Source organism: Schistocerca piceifrons, chromosome 1 (assembly GCF_021461385.2).
Source record: "Schistocerca piceifrons isolate TAMUIC-IGC-003096 chromosome 1, iqSchPice1.1, whole genome shotgun sequence".
NCBI classification, from domain to species: Eukaryota; Metazoa; Arthropoda; class Insecta; order Orthoptera; family Acrididae; genus Schistocerca; species Schistocerca piceifrons.
The window spans coordinates 389640024-389661379 of NC_060138.1; the positions used below are offsets into that span (position 1 = coordinate 389640024).

The following is a 21356-nucleotide window of genomic DNA, read 5'->3' on the forward strand; positions in this document are numbered from 1 at the left end:
TTTTACTTTTTTCCATTACAAAACTACCTACTAATAAAAGTATCCACTGTTACTGATAACAAAAGTCACTTTCAATTCATGTTCCCTGGCACCGTAGACAGCAATGACATATCACGGGCTATGCAGTGTTCTAAGTTTGTGATGGCGGAGCAGGAGGGAGACAGTGTTAGCAAGCTTGTGAATCCCCACAACTCATGTTCATTGCCTTGGTGCACTACTGCTGCCAGTTGAATCCAGTGCTGCCAGATAGAGAAAGGCTTCCTGTAGCATCAACTATATGGCCACTTTTAAGATTGGCTAGAATTTTAAATCAATCACTGGATGTTGTTATTAATTAATTCCAGCTGGGCAATTTTTTGAAGAAAAAAGTGCATCTTAAAGTCTGCAAAATATGGTAGTCCTTTTAGGAGAACAGTTGCTCTAGAGCACAGAGAGATTTGGATCTGAGGCACTTGGTGATTTAGTAGAGACTACAGTTTTCATAGGGTCTGAATGGGAGATCTGACAGGGCAAAACTTCTACCACTGCCCAAACCATACAAAGACAACCAATCCCAGTGTCCCCTTTGTGTAATGTTCCAAATTACCTCAGCCCTTACAATAGTGTACAAATGTTTGAGAGACTAGATATCGAAAGTCCTGTGACTAATTTTCCCAAATTCAGCAACTGATATCCACAGATAATAGGTTTCATCTCTCTTCTAAGAGAAATGTCATCACTGTTGCCGAAGAATGTTATGTTCTTGTTCATGCAATCTGTATTCGGTTTGTTATAAACTAACACAGGCTAACGGCGGAAAAACTTTTTTGCTGAAAATACCTTATTGTTATGCTTTTTCCAAATATGATACTTAAAAAACTGTATCACCCACCATTTCTTCATGTTTTACAGTTAAAATTATTAAATTAAGCAATTTTTTAAAAGAATTTAGCAGCTTTTATACAGCTAAAATAATTTAAAAAGTAGGTGTAATGAATGCATATGACGTTGGTAGCACTGCTGAAAAACATTTGCTGGCAAAGAAAGGTTAATTCCATTTTAGTGTTAACAAATGGTGTTTTGTTTACTGTCAACCTAACCTCACTTTTCCGTTTCCTGTACATGTGCTCAGTACAATGTCTAATCATGGTTGTAAAAACTCTACTGACAGTTTTTGTTATATTTGTGGTGAATTTGTGATTAAAAAACAACAAAGAAACATTACAGACTTTGTGAAAAAGGTTTATCTATCGTACTTTGGATCTAAATTTGGTGATCAAGATAAATCTTGGGTGCCACATAAAGTATGTTATGCGTATGTTGAATATCTGAGAAAATGGTCCAAAAAGGAGGAAAAAAGCCTTTAGATTTGTTCCTATGATATGGAGGGAGCCAAGAAATCAATCAGATGATTTCTAGTTTTGCAGTGTTGATATTACTGGTAATAATTCGAAAAACAAGAAGGTAATAAGCTACCCTAACCTTCCATCTGCCATCCAACCAGTAGAGCATGGTGTAGATTTGCCAGTTTCTGAACCACCAGACGATTTAAATTCTATTCCAACAGAAGTATTTTCTGATGTACAATCTGATTTAGATGAACCAGATGATGAATTCCACTGTAATACAGAAAGTCTAGAGCCCAAATTGTTTACTCAGACCGAGCTTAACGATTTGGTTAGGGATCTGGGCGTAATGAAAGAAAAAGCTGAATTGTTTGGCTCTAGATCAAAAGAAAAGAACTTATTGGCAGTTGGACCAGCAGATAAATGTATAGAATGAGAGAGAGAGAGCAGCAATTTTCCAAGGTTTTTCAAGAACAAGGTGATTTAGTGTACTGCTCAGACATTCCTTGTTTGATGAATGATTTTGGTGTTGAATACAAAGAAGAAGACTGGAGGCTGTTTATTGATTCACCCAAAACTAGTTCAAAGGCTGTTTTATTACACAATGGTAACATGTATGCATATATACCTGTTGGTCATTCTGTACATATGAAAGAAAGCTATGAAAACCTAGAAATAGTGCTACATAAAATAGGCTATTCAGCTCATGGTTGGATGATATGTGGCAATCTAAAAGTAACATGTATGCTCCTTGGTCAGCAAGGTGGCTTTACCAAATTTCCGTGTTTCTTGTGTTAATGGGACAATAGGGCTAGGGATCAACACTGGTACAGAAAGAAGCATGGGTATCATTCAAGCAAGTTGCTACAAAGTTCTTAGGACATTAAAAAAAACCCAGAATATGTTTCTATTATAGTACAATATTAAAGAAGTTTAAAACTTAAGGATGTTTAATAAGACTGAAAGTTCATTTTTTGAACAGTGATAGTGAGGAGCAAGGAGAGAGTTTTCACCAGGACATTAAAGTGATGGAAAAACGCCACCAAGGCTGCTGGAACACCAACATGATGGGGGCTGGAACACCAACATGATGGGGGCTACTGTTGGTCACTTCTTCAGCAAGCGACTCATCGTGGAAAAAGCTACACAAGAAGCTTCAAAGAAAAAAGAGAAAGAAAATACAAACCGATTCCAGCTGACAAGTGAAACGTCTATTAACACATATCGTTGTTTTAAGTATCTTACTGTAAACACAAACCATGCTTATGTTGTAACAAAGCATTTCATTAATTTCCCCATTTACCATACAGCAGAGGATTTTTGTATTATGTAATAAAAAGCATATTGCTTGAAAACTATTGGTGATACAAAAAAACTAAGGCTAGATTTGAATTCAGCTCATAAAAATTTACAAAGATCAGCTATCATAGCAAAAAAGTTCTTTTTGTTTTTTAAAAAAAATTGCTGGCCTGTATATTTTAACAAAAATTAATATTGTATCAGAAAACATGCATATCTCAATCTAAATGTTTTTCTTACCCTAATGGGACTCATTTGCAGTGAGTCTGTCTGTCCAACAGAAAGCCAAATATCAACAAAGATTTGGACTACTGTCTCACTTCTCCATATATCAACAGGGTCATTTTGCTGAATGACGCTTGATGTATGTAATGATGTTGGCGTGTTTGTCTGATTCAGTACAGACTGACGAAATATGGTTGGAACATCGGCTGGTCTGCAAGAGAAAATCAGTTTGCAACTATTCATATTAGAAAGTCTTAAGAGTTTCCACATTGTGCTGACATGTTTCATTAAGTTCAAGGTGCTTTCAGCTAGACTGCTTTTAGATTGTATAATTTACTACAGTAACTACAAACTTTCTTTTAAACTTTATTCATCACAAACAACTTTTTATAAGTTTTGCTGATATGCATAATGTAGGTCGTGTATTTCGAGTCAAAGAAAACAAACTTAAAATTAGAAAATAAAGGTAACATGTAAGAAGTTGACTTGCTAACACTACCCACTAGCTATAATCATATTTTATTTCATCAGTCAATAACACAAAACACGCACTGTTGAAACTTGGCATCAGAGCAGCATTGTCAGTTTTCCCAAGAAAGCTGGTAAACAAAACCTTGGATACCACTTGCTCTCCACTAAAATCTTCAATACAAGTCTGGTTTGCCTGCCAGTGGTTTCATCTAGAACAAAATATACTGGATTGTTGACTACTACTCATCTGATTTGTGACTTTCTCCATATAGTGGCTGAACTTTCTTGAAGTATTCTCACTGGAAACAGACTGAATACTTCTTCAGATAGCATTTCAGAATGGGATGGCTGAACATGGAAAGGGGAATACTGCATTCTAGAAAGCAGCCAATGGATCATAAAAAATTCATTTCTACTTTTTGAACTTTAAGAAGCCAGTGTCTCACTAACAAATTGCTGTCTCATTGTGCACTTCCTTATTCTAGGTGTGTTTTGCATTTTTCACACTCTGCTGAACATAATTTTTTTGGTGCATTTAATCAACTGTGAGTGAGACATTGCAATTGCTATACATCCCTCACCCTGAATACAGTCATTACTAAACTGTCTAACAATAACACACATTCTCATATGTAAATGCACCTTGCACAATGACCAGTGTGACAACCACTGCTTGAACTGACATATCAAAGTAATATGCTTGCTTGCAACTTTTTAAATTTACTCCTGTAAAGATTAGAGATGGACATACTTAGTTCGATTGGATGTTTGTTGTTATTGCTTAGCCCACATTTTTTTTACTGTATTATCGATTATTTTTCTCTTGCATAAATCTCCCTCCTTTCCACCAAATGGTGCTATGATGACAGTGTCTTGGGTTCTTAAACTATTTCTGCAATAAGTATTATGGTGCCTTTCTATAGTTCTGTTGGTTCAGTGGTTGATGTGTAAAACAAAGTTTTTCCAAGATAAACAAATTGTTAGAAAGATAAGAATGTTCCCTTTCATTAGATTATATGTGAGTTTGACGAGGAGGCAGCCAACCAGGAGACAGAAGATGAGCTGTTAGGCGTATAAATGCCAAATGGGATATCCAATAAGGCTGAAAGTCCCTGATACAAACGTATGAGCATTTAATATGAAGAACCTAAAAAGTAGATCTAATCTCAACAGCATGATTTAAAGTGATTGGAAGCATAGTGTCACGTAACAGTCATATGGTGCCATGTCTTGGTAGAAGTCTTTCAAATTAATGTCACTTTGGCTACTTCTGTGTCCCAGAGGCCATGGCACCAGTTTTTCCAGGCAGTCACCCATTCAAGTATAAACTAGGCCCACCATTGATTATAATCGATAATTGGGTGACAACCAGTGGCTATATTGAGGCATTATATATAAACTGAATGGAGGGAGGAAAAGAAAGGGAGGGGAGAGGATCACTGCTGTCAGCTGTATCGGGATGTTATGTAGAATCAGCAGTGATGAGTGAAAATGTGTGCCTGACTGGAATTCGAACCTGGGGTCTCCTGCTTACTATGCAGGTATGTTAACCACAGTGTCATCCGAGACACAGCATTATCGCGATCGCATGGCCATTCCACACTCCTGTAAAACGCCACCTAACTGCAGTCACTGTTCATTTCCTCCAAGTTCGCTACTCCGAGATTACCACAGGTCAGACGTATCTGTGCATCTGCACTGAAGAAGGTGGATCCATTGCCCAGCTAGGTGTATCAATAATACGAATGCGTGGTATCTGATCTTTTGAACATGTCCGAAGGCACAGGCACCACGCATTCATATATTGAGGCAGTCAACGAAAAAGCACTTTGGGAGAGAAATGGGTACTTTGCAATATTCTACGAAAAAAGTATTAACAAAGAATGAAAGTCTGGCGATGAAATATTATTAATATTGTAAGTTCATTACTGATGAGACAAATATTTATTTTCAATCATATAATGGAATATATTTCAGAATACCTCTTCCATGTAATAGCCAACTTCGATGCCTAGAGGGGTACATTTTTCTCTCTTACAGTTTTTCAAAAACAAAAATTAAAAATTACTGGGCAAACTCTTGAACATATGTCTTTCATGAGAAATTTTCATAGATCAAAACCCAAACATTTAGCAGAGGGTAAAAAAAACACAGCCATGAAAGAATTAAAGGGATGGAGGTAGATAAAGATTGTTACAAAATATACTCACCTGGGAGGGGAGGGGGGGGGGGGGGGGGGGGGGGGGGGAGCTTATGCTGAAAAAAGGGTGTAACAAAATCACAATAATGTTTACTGCATGGTTTCTTTGCATGATAAGTCATTTACAACCATTAAAAAATTTGCAGCACTTAAAAATAATAGTGCCACTATTTACATACCGGATTTCTGAGCATTTGTAATACACACTTAAAACAGTAATTTATTTACAAGTTTAACACAACAGACTCTAGCACGCTGCTTAAGATTCCGAGAGAGGAACCAGTCAAAGAATACAGAATTGTAGACTGTCCTCAGTCTAAAGCTACACATGTGATAGTATTTGAAGATGTCTGCACCTATAAACTCATATTTTATAGACACCCAAAAATCATTTCCATCCATTCACAGGAAACCCAATTTTTGAAAAATCTGTTGCAGATTATGGATGCATGCATTAATGACATGGTGGATCACACTGGTGAAGTGTTTCAGCAAATCCTGGGCCACATTCCTACAAAGACAGTTAGACAGCTAATAAGGCTTCCAGTTTGTTTTTATGAGTACCCTTTTGTGCAGCTTTGTTTTTAAGTGCTGCCTTACCTAACAGATATATCCAGATTATGAAGTGGTCACAGGAGTGCAAATCGCCAACTACTTCCCATTGAGCAGTGTGTGCAAGAGCAAAATGGCAGCTGTCAATAGAGTCCAATCCAGTAACAGTACCAAAGTGAATGCTATGTTACATATTCAGTAGATGCTGGAGTCTCTCTGGGGCTGGTAATAGCATAGATCTGTCATTGATGGTATGTATCTAAATCCACATTCTCAAATAATGTTGTGAGAGCAGTATAATGAGGTTGTCGAGAGCATCTGCACCCATTTTTTACGAGGGGTCAAATAGTGGAAACATACTATTGCACCTGCATTGTTGTAATGACAGAGGTAGAAAACGAGAGAGTGAGTGAGCCGTGTGTGGCTCATGTGCCTGCCATGATGTATTTTACACCCTATTTGTAACGTACTTCCACCTCACCACGTTTATTACTACTGTCAATGAGTTGCTGCTTTGCTCAATCATGAGCGATGCTAGCAGCGCGTATATTGATATATCCCCTCTCGTAGTATCTTTGCTTGACTGCTATTACTTCCCACTCGTTGTCTGTTGTAAGTGAGTTAATCGCAGTTCAGGTTGCGAGTTCGGTACTGCCAGTCAGTTGGAACACGTCTGGAGCGCAGTCGGGACCTGCCTGACCATTGCCGCCACAGATCTTGAGCCGGGACGCAGTCTTGGTGGATCGTCGTTGTCGTCCTACTGGACAACGCGTTTTGGCTTGCCGATCGTTCGTGAGTCAGCTCTGTGTGTGCGTGCGTACATCGACTCCAGCTTTGTCTTCGTGCGTGCTGAATTACTGTTGCATATCGTTCAGGTCTTCGTGCAAGTGTTTGTCAGGTTGTGTGTGTAGTTGGTGTTAGTTCCACTGACAACTATTTTAGATGTTGTCGGCATTCCGAGGCGAGTCGGTCTGTTGTTGTGGACGAGGGAAGTTTCCACGCGGAGCAGTCGGCTGGGGCCGCTGGCAGTCCCTGCGAAGTGTCGGAGTGTGTGTGGAGCTGTCCGAGTGCTACAAGCTTTGTGGTTCGCCGATTCAGGACGTCTAAGTTGAGTAGTGGTTTCAACCACCCAAGCCACGCCTATTCATGTTGTGGTGGTTCGCTTCGGCGGTTTGCTGTTGGGGAGGTTTTCCGGTGTGCAATACCGAGTGGTTCTACTGCTGAGATTTAGCCGCCATGCGGTGCAATTAACTAGTTTGGTCGACTACGATTTGAGTGCACCAGTGGAATTTTGTCTTGTGGCCGTAAGTGTTCTGGTTACTTGCCCTGGGCACTGACGTAAATTCAGGCAGTGTTCTTTTAAGCGAGTTAATTATTAAAGTGTTTCAAATTCAAGTGTACCAGTGGAATTTTCTGCCTAATGGCCGTTAGTGTTCCGGATACCTGCCCTGGCCACTAACGTAATTTCAGGCACCGTCCTTTCCTCACCTGTTGTCGTTGTCCAACATGGTGTGTAATTTTGATAGCTAATACATACTCCATTGTGGATTATCATGTTTGTTACATTGCTGGTTGGAGTTCTCATGTACTGATTGACGGGAAGTAAGTTGTTGTGTCGGTCGGTCGGTCTGTGGCTGCCCCCTGGTTGGGTTCCAAAGGATCAAGTATAGTTGGGCTCACCACCTGTTTCACCTAAGTGAATGAGGGCAGATTGACCTCCCTGGAGGCCTTCCGAGTGCCACCGGTGTTTAATTATCTGTTGTCAGCTATTTTAAATTTTAGGCTTATGGTTATTATTGTTTCTTAAAATTTTGCTAAATTAATTTTTAAATTTATCTTCTGCCTTTAAAGATTATGGTAATATATTTTGAAATCTTGAAGTTTGATAGTGGCCCTCAGCCATTTATGCTGCACACTGCATATGTTGCCTTTTGGGTTTTAAATTATTTTATTGCTATCTTAATTTAATTTTGATTTTTTTTTTAAGATTTCTTGTTAGCCTGTTGCCTTTAAAGGTCTATGGTAATATATTCTAAAATTTTGGAAATTAATTGTGGCCCTCAGCCAATTTGTATTGCACTTTTCGTATGTTGTTTTTCGAATTGTTTTATTGCTATCTTAATTGGATTTTTATCTAGTTAAGATTTCTTGTTGGAGGCTTTCAGCCATGAAGGAGTTGCTAAATTAAAATAAATGACAATTATAAGCAGAAACTGACCTCAACCACTGGCCCTTTCCACAATCCTATTACCTGATCTGCCCAGTGGGTTTAGCGGGTGTCTCAGTGAGAAAGGGTATGCACCAACTACAAAACTGGCTATCAGACATATAGCCTTCTGTCCACTCATTTAGTCATTCCTGTGCAGGTTGTATCACTTGGGATACAAATGTAAGATAAGTTAAAACTTTCGTTTCTTGTAAATAGAGAAACGAAAGTATTTAACGTTACAAGTTTGAATTCTGTATGAAGCCTGAGCCTGTTAACATTCCACTGTAAAGGTGGGAAAGCTACAAGAGCCTGCTTTCGCAGTTTTACAAGTGACTACTACAAGCGACATTTACCATTTGTTGTTGTTAAAATACTGCCATCTCAAATATTAGCTGAGTAGTTTCTTAACAATGTGTGATTAAAGAAAAAATAAATTTAATGCAAAGGTTTACGTTAGATTAGTTTCAATGATTTGCGTATAGGCCTAACTCAACATCAATGCCTAAATTTACTCTATTCAGTTTCTTGCAATCAGTCGCATTTAGAAAAGACACTTTAAAATTAGTTTGTATAATTTTGTTTTGCTCGTGCTTTTGTAAGTCATGAATTGCAAGCAGATCAACTATAGTCGGTTGAACATATAACACATCAGCCTCAGTTGGAAATAGAAACCAATCTTTACCTAGGTTTCAGCCAAAATAATTTGGTATTCTTCAGAAGCTATTGACACTAAACTACTGCATGTCAAAATTTGGCCATATCAAGTATAAAACTATAGCACCGTAATAGCCAGTCATAAGCCTACATTACTTAGCTGAAGAGAAACAACAGTCTTCACTGTGCGGACGAGGTCGGTAGGCCACGAGAGCTGCGCCGGAACTAATCGCAGCGAGCAGCTATGTACAGAGTACCACTGATGGTCATGCTACCTTTATGTTAGGAATTGGATTAATATAAGCATTAAAACTGTTAATGATTTAAGATGTAACCGAACTTATTTCTGAGGTGAACGAGAACACTATACACGGATTTGGAGCCCATAAGAAAGACTAGCTAGCTATTACTTGGCAAAATTATTCCTCAATTTTCAATTTTGAATACATTAGATTCGAGTCAGGCATCGGCGGCTGCAAAGGCAACGTAACATCAGGTCCAGTGAAGCAAAGGTGGAAACCTTCAAAACAGTTCTTATTTCTCAATTGCAGTTGGTCATTAAGTAGGTTTTCTTTATCACGCAACAGGTGTTTAAAGATTTGCAATTCCTCAAGGATGTCAAGCCTAGTGCCTTTAGCTTCGCAAATTAATAGCTCTGTGTTATTTAGGATTGGGAGCATGGGCCAATTGAACAAGGTGCTCGGCAAAAGTCGAGCCACGCATGGCATCACCACTTTTCATGGGTAAAGGTTCTTTATATCTACTTGAGATGGCTCTCCCTGTCTGGTCGATGTAATAACTCGCGCAATCACTACAGGTGATTTTGTACACCCCAGAATGAGATAATTTGTCATTAGTATTCTTTAATGAGTGGACCAAGTTCTTTTTGAGGCTGTTATTCATAGAATGGACCAAGTTCTTTTTGAGGCTGTTATTCGTAGAATAAGCAATCTTAAAGACGTTGCTCTTTAAGAGTCGCCCTATTTTATAAGATGTTTTGCCTATGAAGGGAATAGAAATGAAGCTAGTGGAGTTATCCTCTGGTGCGACATCTAGTGTAGATCAGGTCGCAGTTTTTTTTACCTGTTTTCTTGTTAAAGAGCTGTCTCACAATTTCTGGCTTATATCCATTATTATAGGTGATAACTTCTAGGGTTTGTAATTCGTTCTCCGTTGTGTCTGCTGAAAGAGGAAAGGTGAGCGCAGCTCTCGCAGCCTACCGACCTCGTCCGCACAGTGTGGCCTGTTGTTTCTCTTCAGCTAAGTAATGTAGATTTATGACTGGGTACTACGGTGCTATAGTTTTATACTTGACGTGGCCAAACTTTGGGATGCATTAGTTTAGTGTCAATAGCTTCTGAAGAAGGCCAAATTATTTTGGCTGAAACCTAGGTAAAGATTAGTTTCTATTTGCAACTGAGGCTGACGTGTTATATGTTTAATTATCGCAGTCGCTGACGGGGCTGCACGATGTTAAAACTTCTTAAACAGTCAGTTGCTGTTCATAAAAACATTGATGCTGTGCACAAAATAACTGTAGAGGATAAGTATGTGAGTTACCACGAGATGGAGTCATCTTTAAAGTGCAACTCCTATGCTGTGGCTGAGGCAACTTCAGTCATGTGGCTATAATTACACGGCTGTCTAATGTGACTCCTTTAATGTAACTGAATGAAGCCATTTTGAATCATGCGTGCGTGTGTGTGTGTGTGTGTGTGTGTGTGTGTGTGTGTGTGTGTGTGTGTGTTGCATGACTCAAAGAAGGTGATTAATGCTTCTCTGCTGACCAGCAAGTCTTTGCAACCGCAAGCAACCTAAAGGATTGTTTTTGCAGTTTGCCTTATTTTCTGAGAATTTTGCAGTTACAAACAAATGATTCACAATTCACCAGACTAGTGTGGGAACATCCAAGCTAGTGCGACTGTTAACATGATCAAAACAAAAGTGTTAATGTATGGATGGAAATTACAGTATATTTGTCTTATTGATATATATTAAAAGGGAAATTAAAACACAATGAATAACCTGTACTCCAGGAGCGACTCAGCAGTGCTTCTGCTTGGTGGTAGCAGACAGCATGGGACAAGATGGAGCTGTTGATGCTTGATTACAGGTTACTCATCATGTTTTACCACCCCTGTTAATACATATCAATAAAATGAATATTACACTAGACTAATCTGAGAATGCACTATCGAATAGGTACGTAAAATTCCACTATAAAAATAATTTTGTTTGTAAAGGAAACAAACTGACACTTTCTGTCTAAACTGGCTATTGGATGAAAGACATGATGAGCAATATTTGTTTGGGCTGACTCCAGCTACACAGTGCAACAGCATAATTGCAGACACTTCCCGATATACCAGACAAAAAGTGCCCACACCTTCAAAAGTTCTTGACGGATTTGTTCAAATACTTAGATGCTGATCTAATAAACATTCAGGCAGACATAAGCTATACATATATATTTTAATATATATGGCATATAAATAACTATATAATAAATCAAGGGTGAATATTTATAAGAGCATCTTCATCCTTTCGAATAACAATGATTTCATTAGCAAACAAAAGTACATTCAAGTACTCCTTATTCATTTTCTTAAATTCTTGAACCCATGTGGCCTCTGTCGACCTTGAGAAGGCTTTTGACTGTGTAAGACATGATAGCCTATGGAAGATTATGTCTGTCTGCGGAATATTCTTTTCACCTTATAGAGGTAGTGAAAAATCTTTCCAAAACTACACACATTGTAATAAACACAGGTGGGAATAGATTACAAGAATTAATTATGAACCAATGTGTTAGATAAAGGTGTGGAATATCACCTACTCTTTTTAATATTTAGACTGACTTCTTTCTTCGCAGATGGAAATGTAAAGTAAATAAAGGAGTTAAAATAACAAATGACGAATACCTGAATGTACTTTTGTTTGCTGATGACATCATTATTATTCAAAAGAATGAAGATGACCTCCAAAGATCAGTATATCAGCGGAACAAAACATGAAAGAGGTAAAACTTTAAAATTTGTAGCAATAAAAACAAAAATAACCACATTCTGAGGAAAACATCCAGTCAGATCAAAAACTGTTTACGATAATTCAGTTTCACAACAAGTGTGTCACATCTTTTATTTATGCTGTGCTGTAAGTTTTGATTTTGACTCTGATATTGAAAATAAAATACACAAATTTCAAGCTGTCTGTGGTATCATTAGCAAAACACTGGGCCATAAACTACAATAAGAGAGCATCATGAAATTCTATAAAATAATGACGGTTCCTGCGTTATTCTATGGAAGTGAAAGCTGGAAGAGGGGGGGGGGGGCGAGAGGGGGGGGGGGGGGAGGGTGGAAGGGAGAGATCCAATAGCAGTGATGAGGTTCCTAAAAGAAATGAAGGGCTACACAAAAAGAGACATGATTAAAAATGGATGTATTAGAACAGACTTAAATATTTTCAACACAAATGAAAAAATTCAAAAATATCATGAAGATTGGAGACAACACCTTGCGCCAGATCACAGTATTCCCCAGAAAATCCTGAACTATAAGCTGAAGGGAAAAAGAGATATCCGAAGACCTCGAAAAAGATGGGAATGATTTTGTTCGAGAGTAGGTAATAGCCTAATCCTTGAAAGGAAGATAGTGATGAACATATAAAGGGCAAACTTAGAAAGTATCTCTAGGAGCTCTTGAGCTATTTACTTGAAATTTTTACTTGGTACTCTAACAAGTATTTAGAAGAAAATGCTGTGGTGTGAAAATGTGTGGTTTTGTTTTCTTTCTTGGAGTCAGTTTTCGCTACAATAGCGGGGCATTTAACTGTCAGACAAATTTTGCCTCACATATATATAATTTAAAACAAAAATGGTTTACACAACTATGTGCTGTTTTGTTTTCTTCCTCACAGTCAGTTTTCACGGCAAACAGGAAAGTTGTATTTATGATTTACTGGCTTACGATTATAAAACTACTGCAGAATCTGAAAAATCTGAAGTTTGCAGATTAAAACTATGTGAAATACTGTCAATGAAGCTGTTATCCTCACAGATCCAGGAACAGAAGAGGTGTCTCACACTCCATGCACCAATGATCCCAACCATTTACCCATTTATTCTAAGCAATGTCAATTCCCAATCAATGAGTCATTGGCAATAACAATAAACAAGGCTAAAGATCAGAGAGAGACGAAGAGAAGATGGACAGAATGGTGGCACAAGATGGATAATGAGAGGGTGAAAGAGGAGATGGACAGAGAGAGATGGAGGGAAGAAATGTAGAGAGATAGAGGGAGGAAGAGGAGATGGACAGAAAGAGGGGAGAGGAGAAGGAGATTAGGTTTATCCAATTCTATATATATTTAGCAATTGCGAAACACTGCCGGGATCACTAATTGCAGTTTACAGTATTCGTAAAACTTACTTGCAGAACCCAAACAACATTCATAGATTTTTTAATTACACCACAGTCACCTTCCTTCCCATACAAACCATGCCTTTTTTCCCCACATGAACCAATATCTTCACCCACCTCCTTAGTCAAGATTGTTAATACAAGGATGTGTGGTGGCACTCATCTGAGAGGTAAGTCATTTTGAATCCTAGCAGTGGCTGACATTTTCCTTTTCACTGCCTGTATTTGGCCAGCAGAGGAGGAGAGGAGAGTTGGTAGCGTATAATTCCTTATGATTCTTTGTGTCAATGTCCTGTATTAAATTCAGAAGCTCTCTGCAATTCTCATGAAACGAGGGCATGTGACACTTTTGATTGTGGTCCATCCATTGGATGCAGTCATTAAGCTTGGTGGCTCCCTTGGTGCTATTCAAGAGATGTGGGCTATGTGCTGGCTCTGGGTTTCACGCTCTTCTGTCTTCATCATCATCATCATCATCATCACCATCATCATCATCATCATACAAACACCAACATATTCTACACTATACATGCACCCATTACGCTCACCTACACTCTACAAAGACATACATGACAATTCTCATATATCTGCATGGAAAGGGGTGAATAAGCATGGAGGAACAATGTCCCTTCCAACAAGTGGCTGACCATGCCCTGTGATCTGTATCAACCAACAATACCATACAAACTTTTTTAAACTCATATCTACCATTATACAAATTTGCAGTTAGCATTTACAAATGCAAATCAGGCTACAGAGAGAAAAGATCTTGTTGTTGAAAAATTAATAGTAACTTTTGGTCAGACTAAATGTTCTAATATGTTTGCCATCCACTGATTAAAGGTAATATTTTCCTACAAATTCTTTGGGTGCACATGTTCATTAACTATTTTTCACAGTGTGTATTATGTTAACTCTGTGATAAGTGAAATGCAAATGACAACTTAGATGGGCAACTTTCTCCGCATCTAAGAAGTAGGGGAAAAGGGAGGAAATAAATTAATCACTAAAGTCTTCAAATATCACAATTATTTTCTCATGTATATCAAAAGGCACAATATTGTCTCTTAACTTAAATAAGTATTATAGCGCATGTTACCTTTGGTGTTGTCTGTAACATCAATTTTAGAAGGTGATTTTTTTTTTAAGGTATGTGGGTTAGTGTGACAAAATAAGGTAATGAAAATGAAGAACAAAGATGTAAAGAAGGAAAATTCAAGAAAAATGAATAATTAATCCTATGACAGCCCTAGACGAGCTAACTGGTCATGCTCCACAGCCCTACAGGTGCTCTTGGAAAGTGGACATGTGATCCCTCGGTTTTCATTCAGTGTTACTGAAAAATTACCTCTGGCTTCCACGATGACCACTGGTCTCTGTTGAGGGGTGCAGATGTGCCACCCCTCGACACCTGAATGCTGTTGACAAGTTTAAGCATACATCAGAATTTCACCCCATATCACAGTAGATTTTCACAGTTCTGGTTGCTAAGATTTGTTGGGATACTTCGTTGTGATTTTGCTTTGCTGCATTCCACTTTGCTTTATGATACAATGTTCATTAGGACTGGCGTCAGTGTTTTTTTCACCATCCATTCCACAAAGGAAATGACAAGGCACTGTAGCTACACTGAGAAAGAGCTCAGTGAGGACAAACTACACTCCGTTCATCGTAAGATGAAACCTGATGTGAACAAACACAAACGCGATGGTTGGTCAGATGCCATAACACACATGCAATGGTGTTGTTACGCTCTTTGAAGTAGGTCCTACTTATGTATTAGATACATTATTACTAAGTTACGTTAAATGAAACTTTAAGATATTCTAATGTATTAACAGCCATGGAAGTTTTTCTTAATCTTACTTTAGCTATGTAGCTTTTATTTCAAAAATCATGTACAGACACAGTCTCTGTACTGTTGTGCTCCGATTGTCGAGCTGTTAATATGCAGTATGAAAATGGCTGAAACTGATTCTTGTTCCGTAGTGAAACATGCGTATGGAACACGGTTAAAAAGTGCCGAGAAAGTGTGTTCTTTATGTTTTTGATAACTTAACAGAAAAAAAGGCTTTGGAGTTTTACGAGGGACTGTATTCAGTTGAGTTGAGATGAGTTAGTAATATACGTTGGATATATAGTGGAATTGGCAGCGCAGTAGATGGATAATCGACTGTAGTTCATCTATCGCTGGTTCATGTCTCGCCTTAGTCATATTTATTTCCTTTCAATCTGAAATACCTATAACTCATAATTGTAAAATTCATCATCATTTCTTATGAATAACACGTCTTATTTCTGATTACATATTGCATGGAAAATTCCTTTTTTCATTTCCAATATAAATTCTTAATATTAAATATTTTATGAAAGATTGTTAATAAAGGTTGCTTAATTAAGAAAATATAACAATTTAATTTTTAGGGCAAAAATGAGAAACCAAATGCTCTCTATTTGGACTATGCCCATTGTTTTATGCCATACAAATTCCGCATTTTTACATTTGCCACTGTGCCATTGCAATGTGAACCCAACAGAACTGATCTGGAGCCAAGTTAAGAGATTTGGCCCGAGGAATAACAAGGCTGTAAGCTGCCAGATGCACTGGAACTAATGCACACAGCTTTTTCATGTCACTGCCGAATGTTGGTGGGATACAGAATGAAACATCATAAAAAAAGAGGAGAAAATGCGGCGCCTGGTTAGCTTTTTAGATTCTGTTGTTGATCGACTTGTTATCAATGTAGCAGATGACAGTTCCGGAACTGAAATGTATTTCTTGGATTTGGATAAGGAAGGAGTCAAGAGTTTACCAAAAGACTGACTGTAATTAACACATTCAGTGGCTTCAGTATTCAACAATATGGTAAAATCCCAGCAGTATGCTTTTGGATCACACATTACTCACTCACAAAAATTGTTGTTGTTGTTGTGGTCTTCAGTCCTGAGACTGGTTTGATGCAGCTCTCCATGCTACTCTATCCTGTGCAAGCTTCTTCATCTCCCAGTACCTACTGCAACCTACATCCTTCTGAATCTGCTTAGTGTATTCATCTCTTGGCCTCCCCCTATGATTTTTACCCTCCACGCTGCCCTCAAATACTAAATTGGTGATCCCTTGATGCCTCAGAACATGTCCTACCAACCGATCCCTTCTTCTGGTCAAGTTGTGCCACAAACTTCTCTTCTCCCCAATCCTATTCAATACTTCCTCATTAGTTATGTGATCTACCCATCTAATCTTCAGCATTCTTCTGTAGCACCACATTTCAAAAGCTTCTATTCTCTTCTTGTCCAAACTATTTACCGTCCATGTTTCACTTCCATACATGGCTACACTCCATACAAATACTTTCAGAAATAACTTCCTGACACTTAAATCTATACTCGATGTTAACAAATTTCTCTTCTTCAGAAACGCTTTCCTTGCCATTGCCAGTCTACATTTTATATCCTCTCTACTTCGTCCATCATCAGTTATTTTGCTCCCCAAATAGCAGAATTCCTTTACTACTTTAAGTGTCTCATTTCCTAATCTAATACCCTCAGCATCACCCGACTTAACTCGACTACATTCCATTATCCTCGTTTTGCTTTTGTTGATGTTCATCTTATATCCCCCCTTCAAGACACCATCCATTCCGTTCAACTGCTCTTCCAAGTCCTTTGCTGTCTCTGACAGAATTACAATGTCATCGGCGAACCTCAAAGTTTTTATTTCTTCTCCATGGATTTTAATACCTACTCCAAATTTTTCTTTTGTTTCCTTTACTGCTTGCTCAATATAGAGATTGAATAACATCGGGGAGAGGCTACAACCCTGTCTTACTCCCTTCCCAACCACTGCTTCCCTTTCATGTCCCTCAACTCTTATAACTGCCATCTGGTTTCTGTACAAGTTGTAAATAGCCTTTCGCTCCCTGTATTTTACCCCTGCCACCTTTAGAATTTGAAAGAGAGTATTCCAGTCAACATTGTCAAAAGCTTTCTCTAAGTCTACAAATGCTAGAAACGTAGGTTTGCCTTTCCTTAATCTTTCTTCTAAGATAAGTCGTAAGGTCAGTATTGCCTCACGTGTTCCAGTATTTCTACAGAATCCAAACTGATCTTCCCCGAGGTCAGCTTCTACTAGTTTTTCCATTCGTCTGTAAAGAATTCGTGTTAGTACTTTGCAGCTGTGGCTTATTAAACTGATAGTTCTGTAATTTTCACATCTGTCAACACCTGCTTTCTTTGGGATTGGAATTATTATATTCTTCTTGAAGTCTGAGGGTATTTCGCCTGTTTCATACATCTTGCTCACCAGATAGTAGAGTTTTGTCAGGACTGGCTCTCCCAAGGCCGTCAGTAGTTCCAATGGAATGTTGTCTACTCCGGGGGCCTTGTTTCGACTCAGGTCCTTCAGTGCTCTGTCAAACTCTTCACGCAGTATCGTATCTCCCATTTCATCTTCATCTACATCCTCTTCCATTTCCATAATATTGTCCTCAAGTGCATCGCCCTTGTATAGACCCTCTATATACTCCTTCCACCTTTCTGCTTTCTCTTCTTTGCTTAGAATTGGGTTTCCATCTGAGCTCTTGATGTTCATACATGTGGTTCTCTTATTTCCAAAGGTCTCTTTAATTTTCCTGCAGGCAGTATCTATCTTACCCCTAGTGAGAGAAGCCTCTACATCCTTACATTTGTCCTCTAGCCATCCCTGCTTAGCCATTTTTCCCTTCCTGTCGATCTCATTTTTGAGACGTTTGTATTCCTTTATCACGTGTTTAAGTTAGGAATTTTCGTCACTCTTGTTTGTAATTGGAATACTTTGTTAGATGAGAAAGAGAGCATTTCATGCTTTCTGTCTGGTCACGTAAGAAGTGTGTGGTAGTGCTGGAGTTTTGCAGAATATTATTCACTCTCTTTAAAAATTAAATTAGATTTGAAGCTGTATTGTTTCTTTGCTCATCTCTTTTTACTTCTGAACTGCAACTGCTCACATCACTCCAGGTTTGTTGGAACAGCTGGCTGACCAGTGCTGTCCAAGTTAAATGCACTGGTAAAGCTGCTGTCCCGTATATGGCTCAGTCTCCATGCATATAACACAGCAGAAAACATATCCTTATGGCCGTACTTCACTGCTCTGGACACAACTTGGCCTCTGCTCCATGTGAAACAAAATCCATTGTGATTCAAACAGACATGAAAGAACACAAATCATCCTGTTTACATCAGGTTTATTCTTATGGTGTACAGGGTATATTCAAAGTTGACATAAGTGATAACCACTCCACAATTCTGAAAGCAACAGTCCTATGCTGTCTTTACCAGTTGGTATAATCTTAGAGCATTAAGTTTCAACAAGAGATATAATTGGTAGTTCTTTCAAATCCAAAGAATCTGAAAGTAACAGTAACTTTTGGACTGGGCTACCAAAACTGAATCACACTATTGAAGAAAAACCCATATTTACATCTCTATGGATCCGTAGCAACCATAAATTTGCAGAGATGTTTCAGAGTCAGAAACTAATTTTTAAATATAAAATAACATTCTTCTCAGTGGTGACTTATCTTGGAGAGAGATAATAAGGCATCACATAAAATACCCCAGAAATGTTCAGTGCAGGGCAAGGCAGGCCCGTCTGGTAAATCTCGCCCAGGGGCAAGCCAAACACATGATACTTAGTGCAGGCAATAGTGATCTAGCAGTCAATTTGGTCTGTACCAGGCATGTGTACAGCACCAAAGGGTTGAAGGAAGCTGAAAAAGAAGTGCTACACATAGAAGTGAGGAATTTATTATGTAAAAAGGTATAGACATTTTGTGTAAAACAATAAGTGTGGACAGTGAACGTAGGAAAAAAATGTGTGTTGGCATTTTCAGAAAGAAGGAAAAAAACATTTTGTAATACGATTGAATGACTCGAAATCTAAAAAATAAACAATACACTTAAGTGAACAATGGAAAATCCAGCTTGGAATATCAACAATTATGAAAAGGATAGATTGATACACACCTTAAAGATGACACTCCGAGTTGCAGACAGGCAAAAAAAAAAAAAAAAAAAAAAAATTTACTATTACACAGTAAGCTTTAAGCTGAAGCCTTCTTCCTGAAAATGCCAACACACATTTTTTCCTATGTTCACTGTACACACTTTCTTTTTTTTCCTTTTCTTTTTTACACAAAATGTCTATACCTTTTTTACATAGTAAATTCCTATCATCTATGTGTAGCACTTCTTTTTCAGCATCTTTCAACCCTTTGATGCTGTAGACATGCCTGGTACAGACCAAATTGACTGCTAGATCATTATTGCCTGCACTAAGTATCATGTGTTTGGCTTCTACCTGGACTTGGGAGGAACTATGGGAGGGACCAACTTGCATGCGGAAGGAACGAAGCGACAGAAAATTTTGAATAAGAATCGGGAGCGGGCCCCTAAGACCCCACCCATTACGCATGGTGAGAATGTGATGCTGCCATTTTGTGTCGTATGCCTTCCGCATGTCGAAAAAGATGGCAACCAGATACTGACAGCAGGCAAATGCCGTACGGTTGGCAGACTCCAGGCAGACCAGATTATTGGTGGCAGAGTGGCCCTTATGGAACCCACCCTGAGACGGAGCCAGAAGGCCCCGAGACTCAAGTAGCCAACTCAACTTCCGGCTCACCATGCGTTCGAGCAACTTGCACAGAACATTGGTGAGGCTAATGGGGCAGTAGCTGTCCACCTCCAGTGGGTTCTAGCCAGGTTTCTTGCCGGGTCCGATATCCTCATCAATTTTGGGGGTATGTCTCTCAAAGGAAGTACCTTGGGAGCACCATAAGAAGCAGTGTCCCCCATCACGGACGTGGGTGGAAGAGTCGGGGCGGCCCTGGGAGCCTACTGGAGGTTTAACAAACACAGGGACAGCTGTCACCAATGGGGACGATGAAGTCACAGTCACAGCATATGATGTAGTCATTTGAACAGGATGAAGTTGTTCGTATTTCCTCTTTGCATCTTGATAGGTGAGACTGTCCAGGGTTTTTATCTCCATTATATGCCGCTCCCTATGGAGAACAGTGCAGTAAGGTGAGCAGGGCGAGTGGTGCTTCCCGCGGTCGACAGTAGTGGAAGGAGACACACACGGAGCACCTGGGTGCAGAGGATGACTGCAACCCCTGCATGTAGCACTAGAGGTACAGCGAGATGACATGTGGCCGAACATCCAGCACTTGAAGCACCGCATAGGAGTAGGTACGTATGGTTTCACGTCACAAGAGTAAACCATCACCTTGACTTTTTCAGATAACAAGGCACCCTCAAAAGCCAAGATGAGGGCACCGGTAGCAACCCTGTTGTCTTTGGGTCCCCGATGCACACACCAGACCAGGTGGACACCCCGTCTCTCTAAGTTGGCGTGTAGCTCCTCATCCGACTGCAAAAGGAGGTTGCGATGGAAAATAATAATCTGGACCTTGTTAAGGCTGTTATGGGGTGTAATCGGGACAGGGATGTCACCCAGCTTGTCACAAGCGAGCAACAGCCGCGACTGGGTTGGTGAGACCGTTTGGATCAAAATCGATCTGCTGCACATTTTGGACAACGCTAGCACTTCCCCAAACCTACCTTCAAGATGGTCGACAAAAAACTGGAGCTTTGTTCCTGAAAGGTCGCTTCATCAGTCCTGCTGCAAACTAGGTACTGAGGTGAATATGGCTTGCGAGACCTGGTCGCCCTACAGTCCTCCCAAGGTGTGGCCAGGGAGGGGAACGATCAGGAATTGTAGGTCACAGCATCAAAATCATTCCTTACTTGCTTTGAGACTTCTGGGGCTGAGCAACCACCAGCTTCATTCAATTTAACCCGTTTCATTGCGCATCATCAGCGCTGATGCCACCCACTGCAACCAGGGGCTCTCCCCAAGGGCACCACCCAGCCTCAGCAAGGGCCACCTGGTGGGATGGCCTATGCCAAGAGTCCTGGTGCCCCAGAAAGGAAGGGCATCTAGTCCTTGGCATACGTGG

At 39.3% G+C, this 21356-nt stretch overlaps 1 protein-coding gene across 1 annotated transcript in view; it reads right to left on the reverse strand.

The window, feature by feature from the left end:
* The window catches only part of LOC124787095 (sphingomyelin phosphodiesterase 4), a 205221-nt gene that overhangs the window by 150614 nt on the left and 33251 nt on the right, over positions 1-21356 (reverse strand). Inside the window, exon 5 of the mRNA XM_047254312.1 lies at positions 2865-3060. Coding sequence (XP_047110268.1) covers positions 2865-3060 — 196 coding nt within the window. The remainder of the gene's footprint in view (positions 1-2864; positions 3061-21356) is intronic.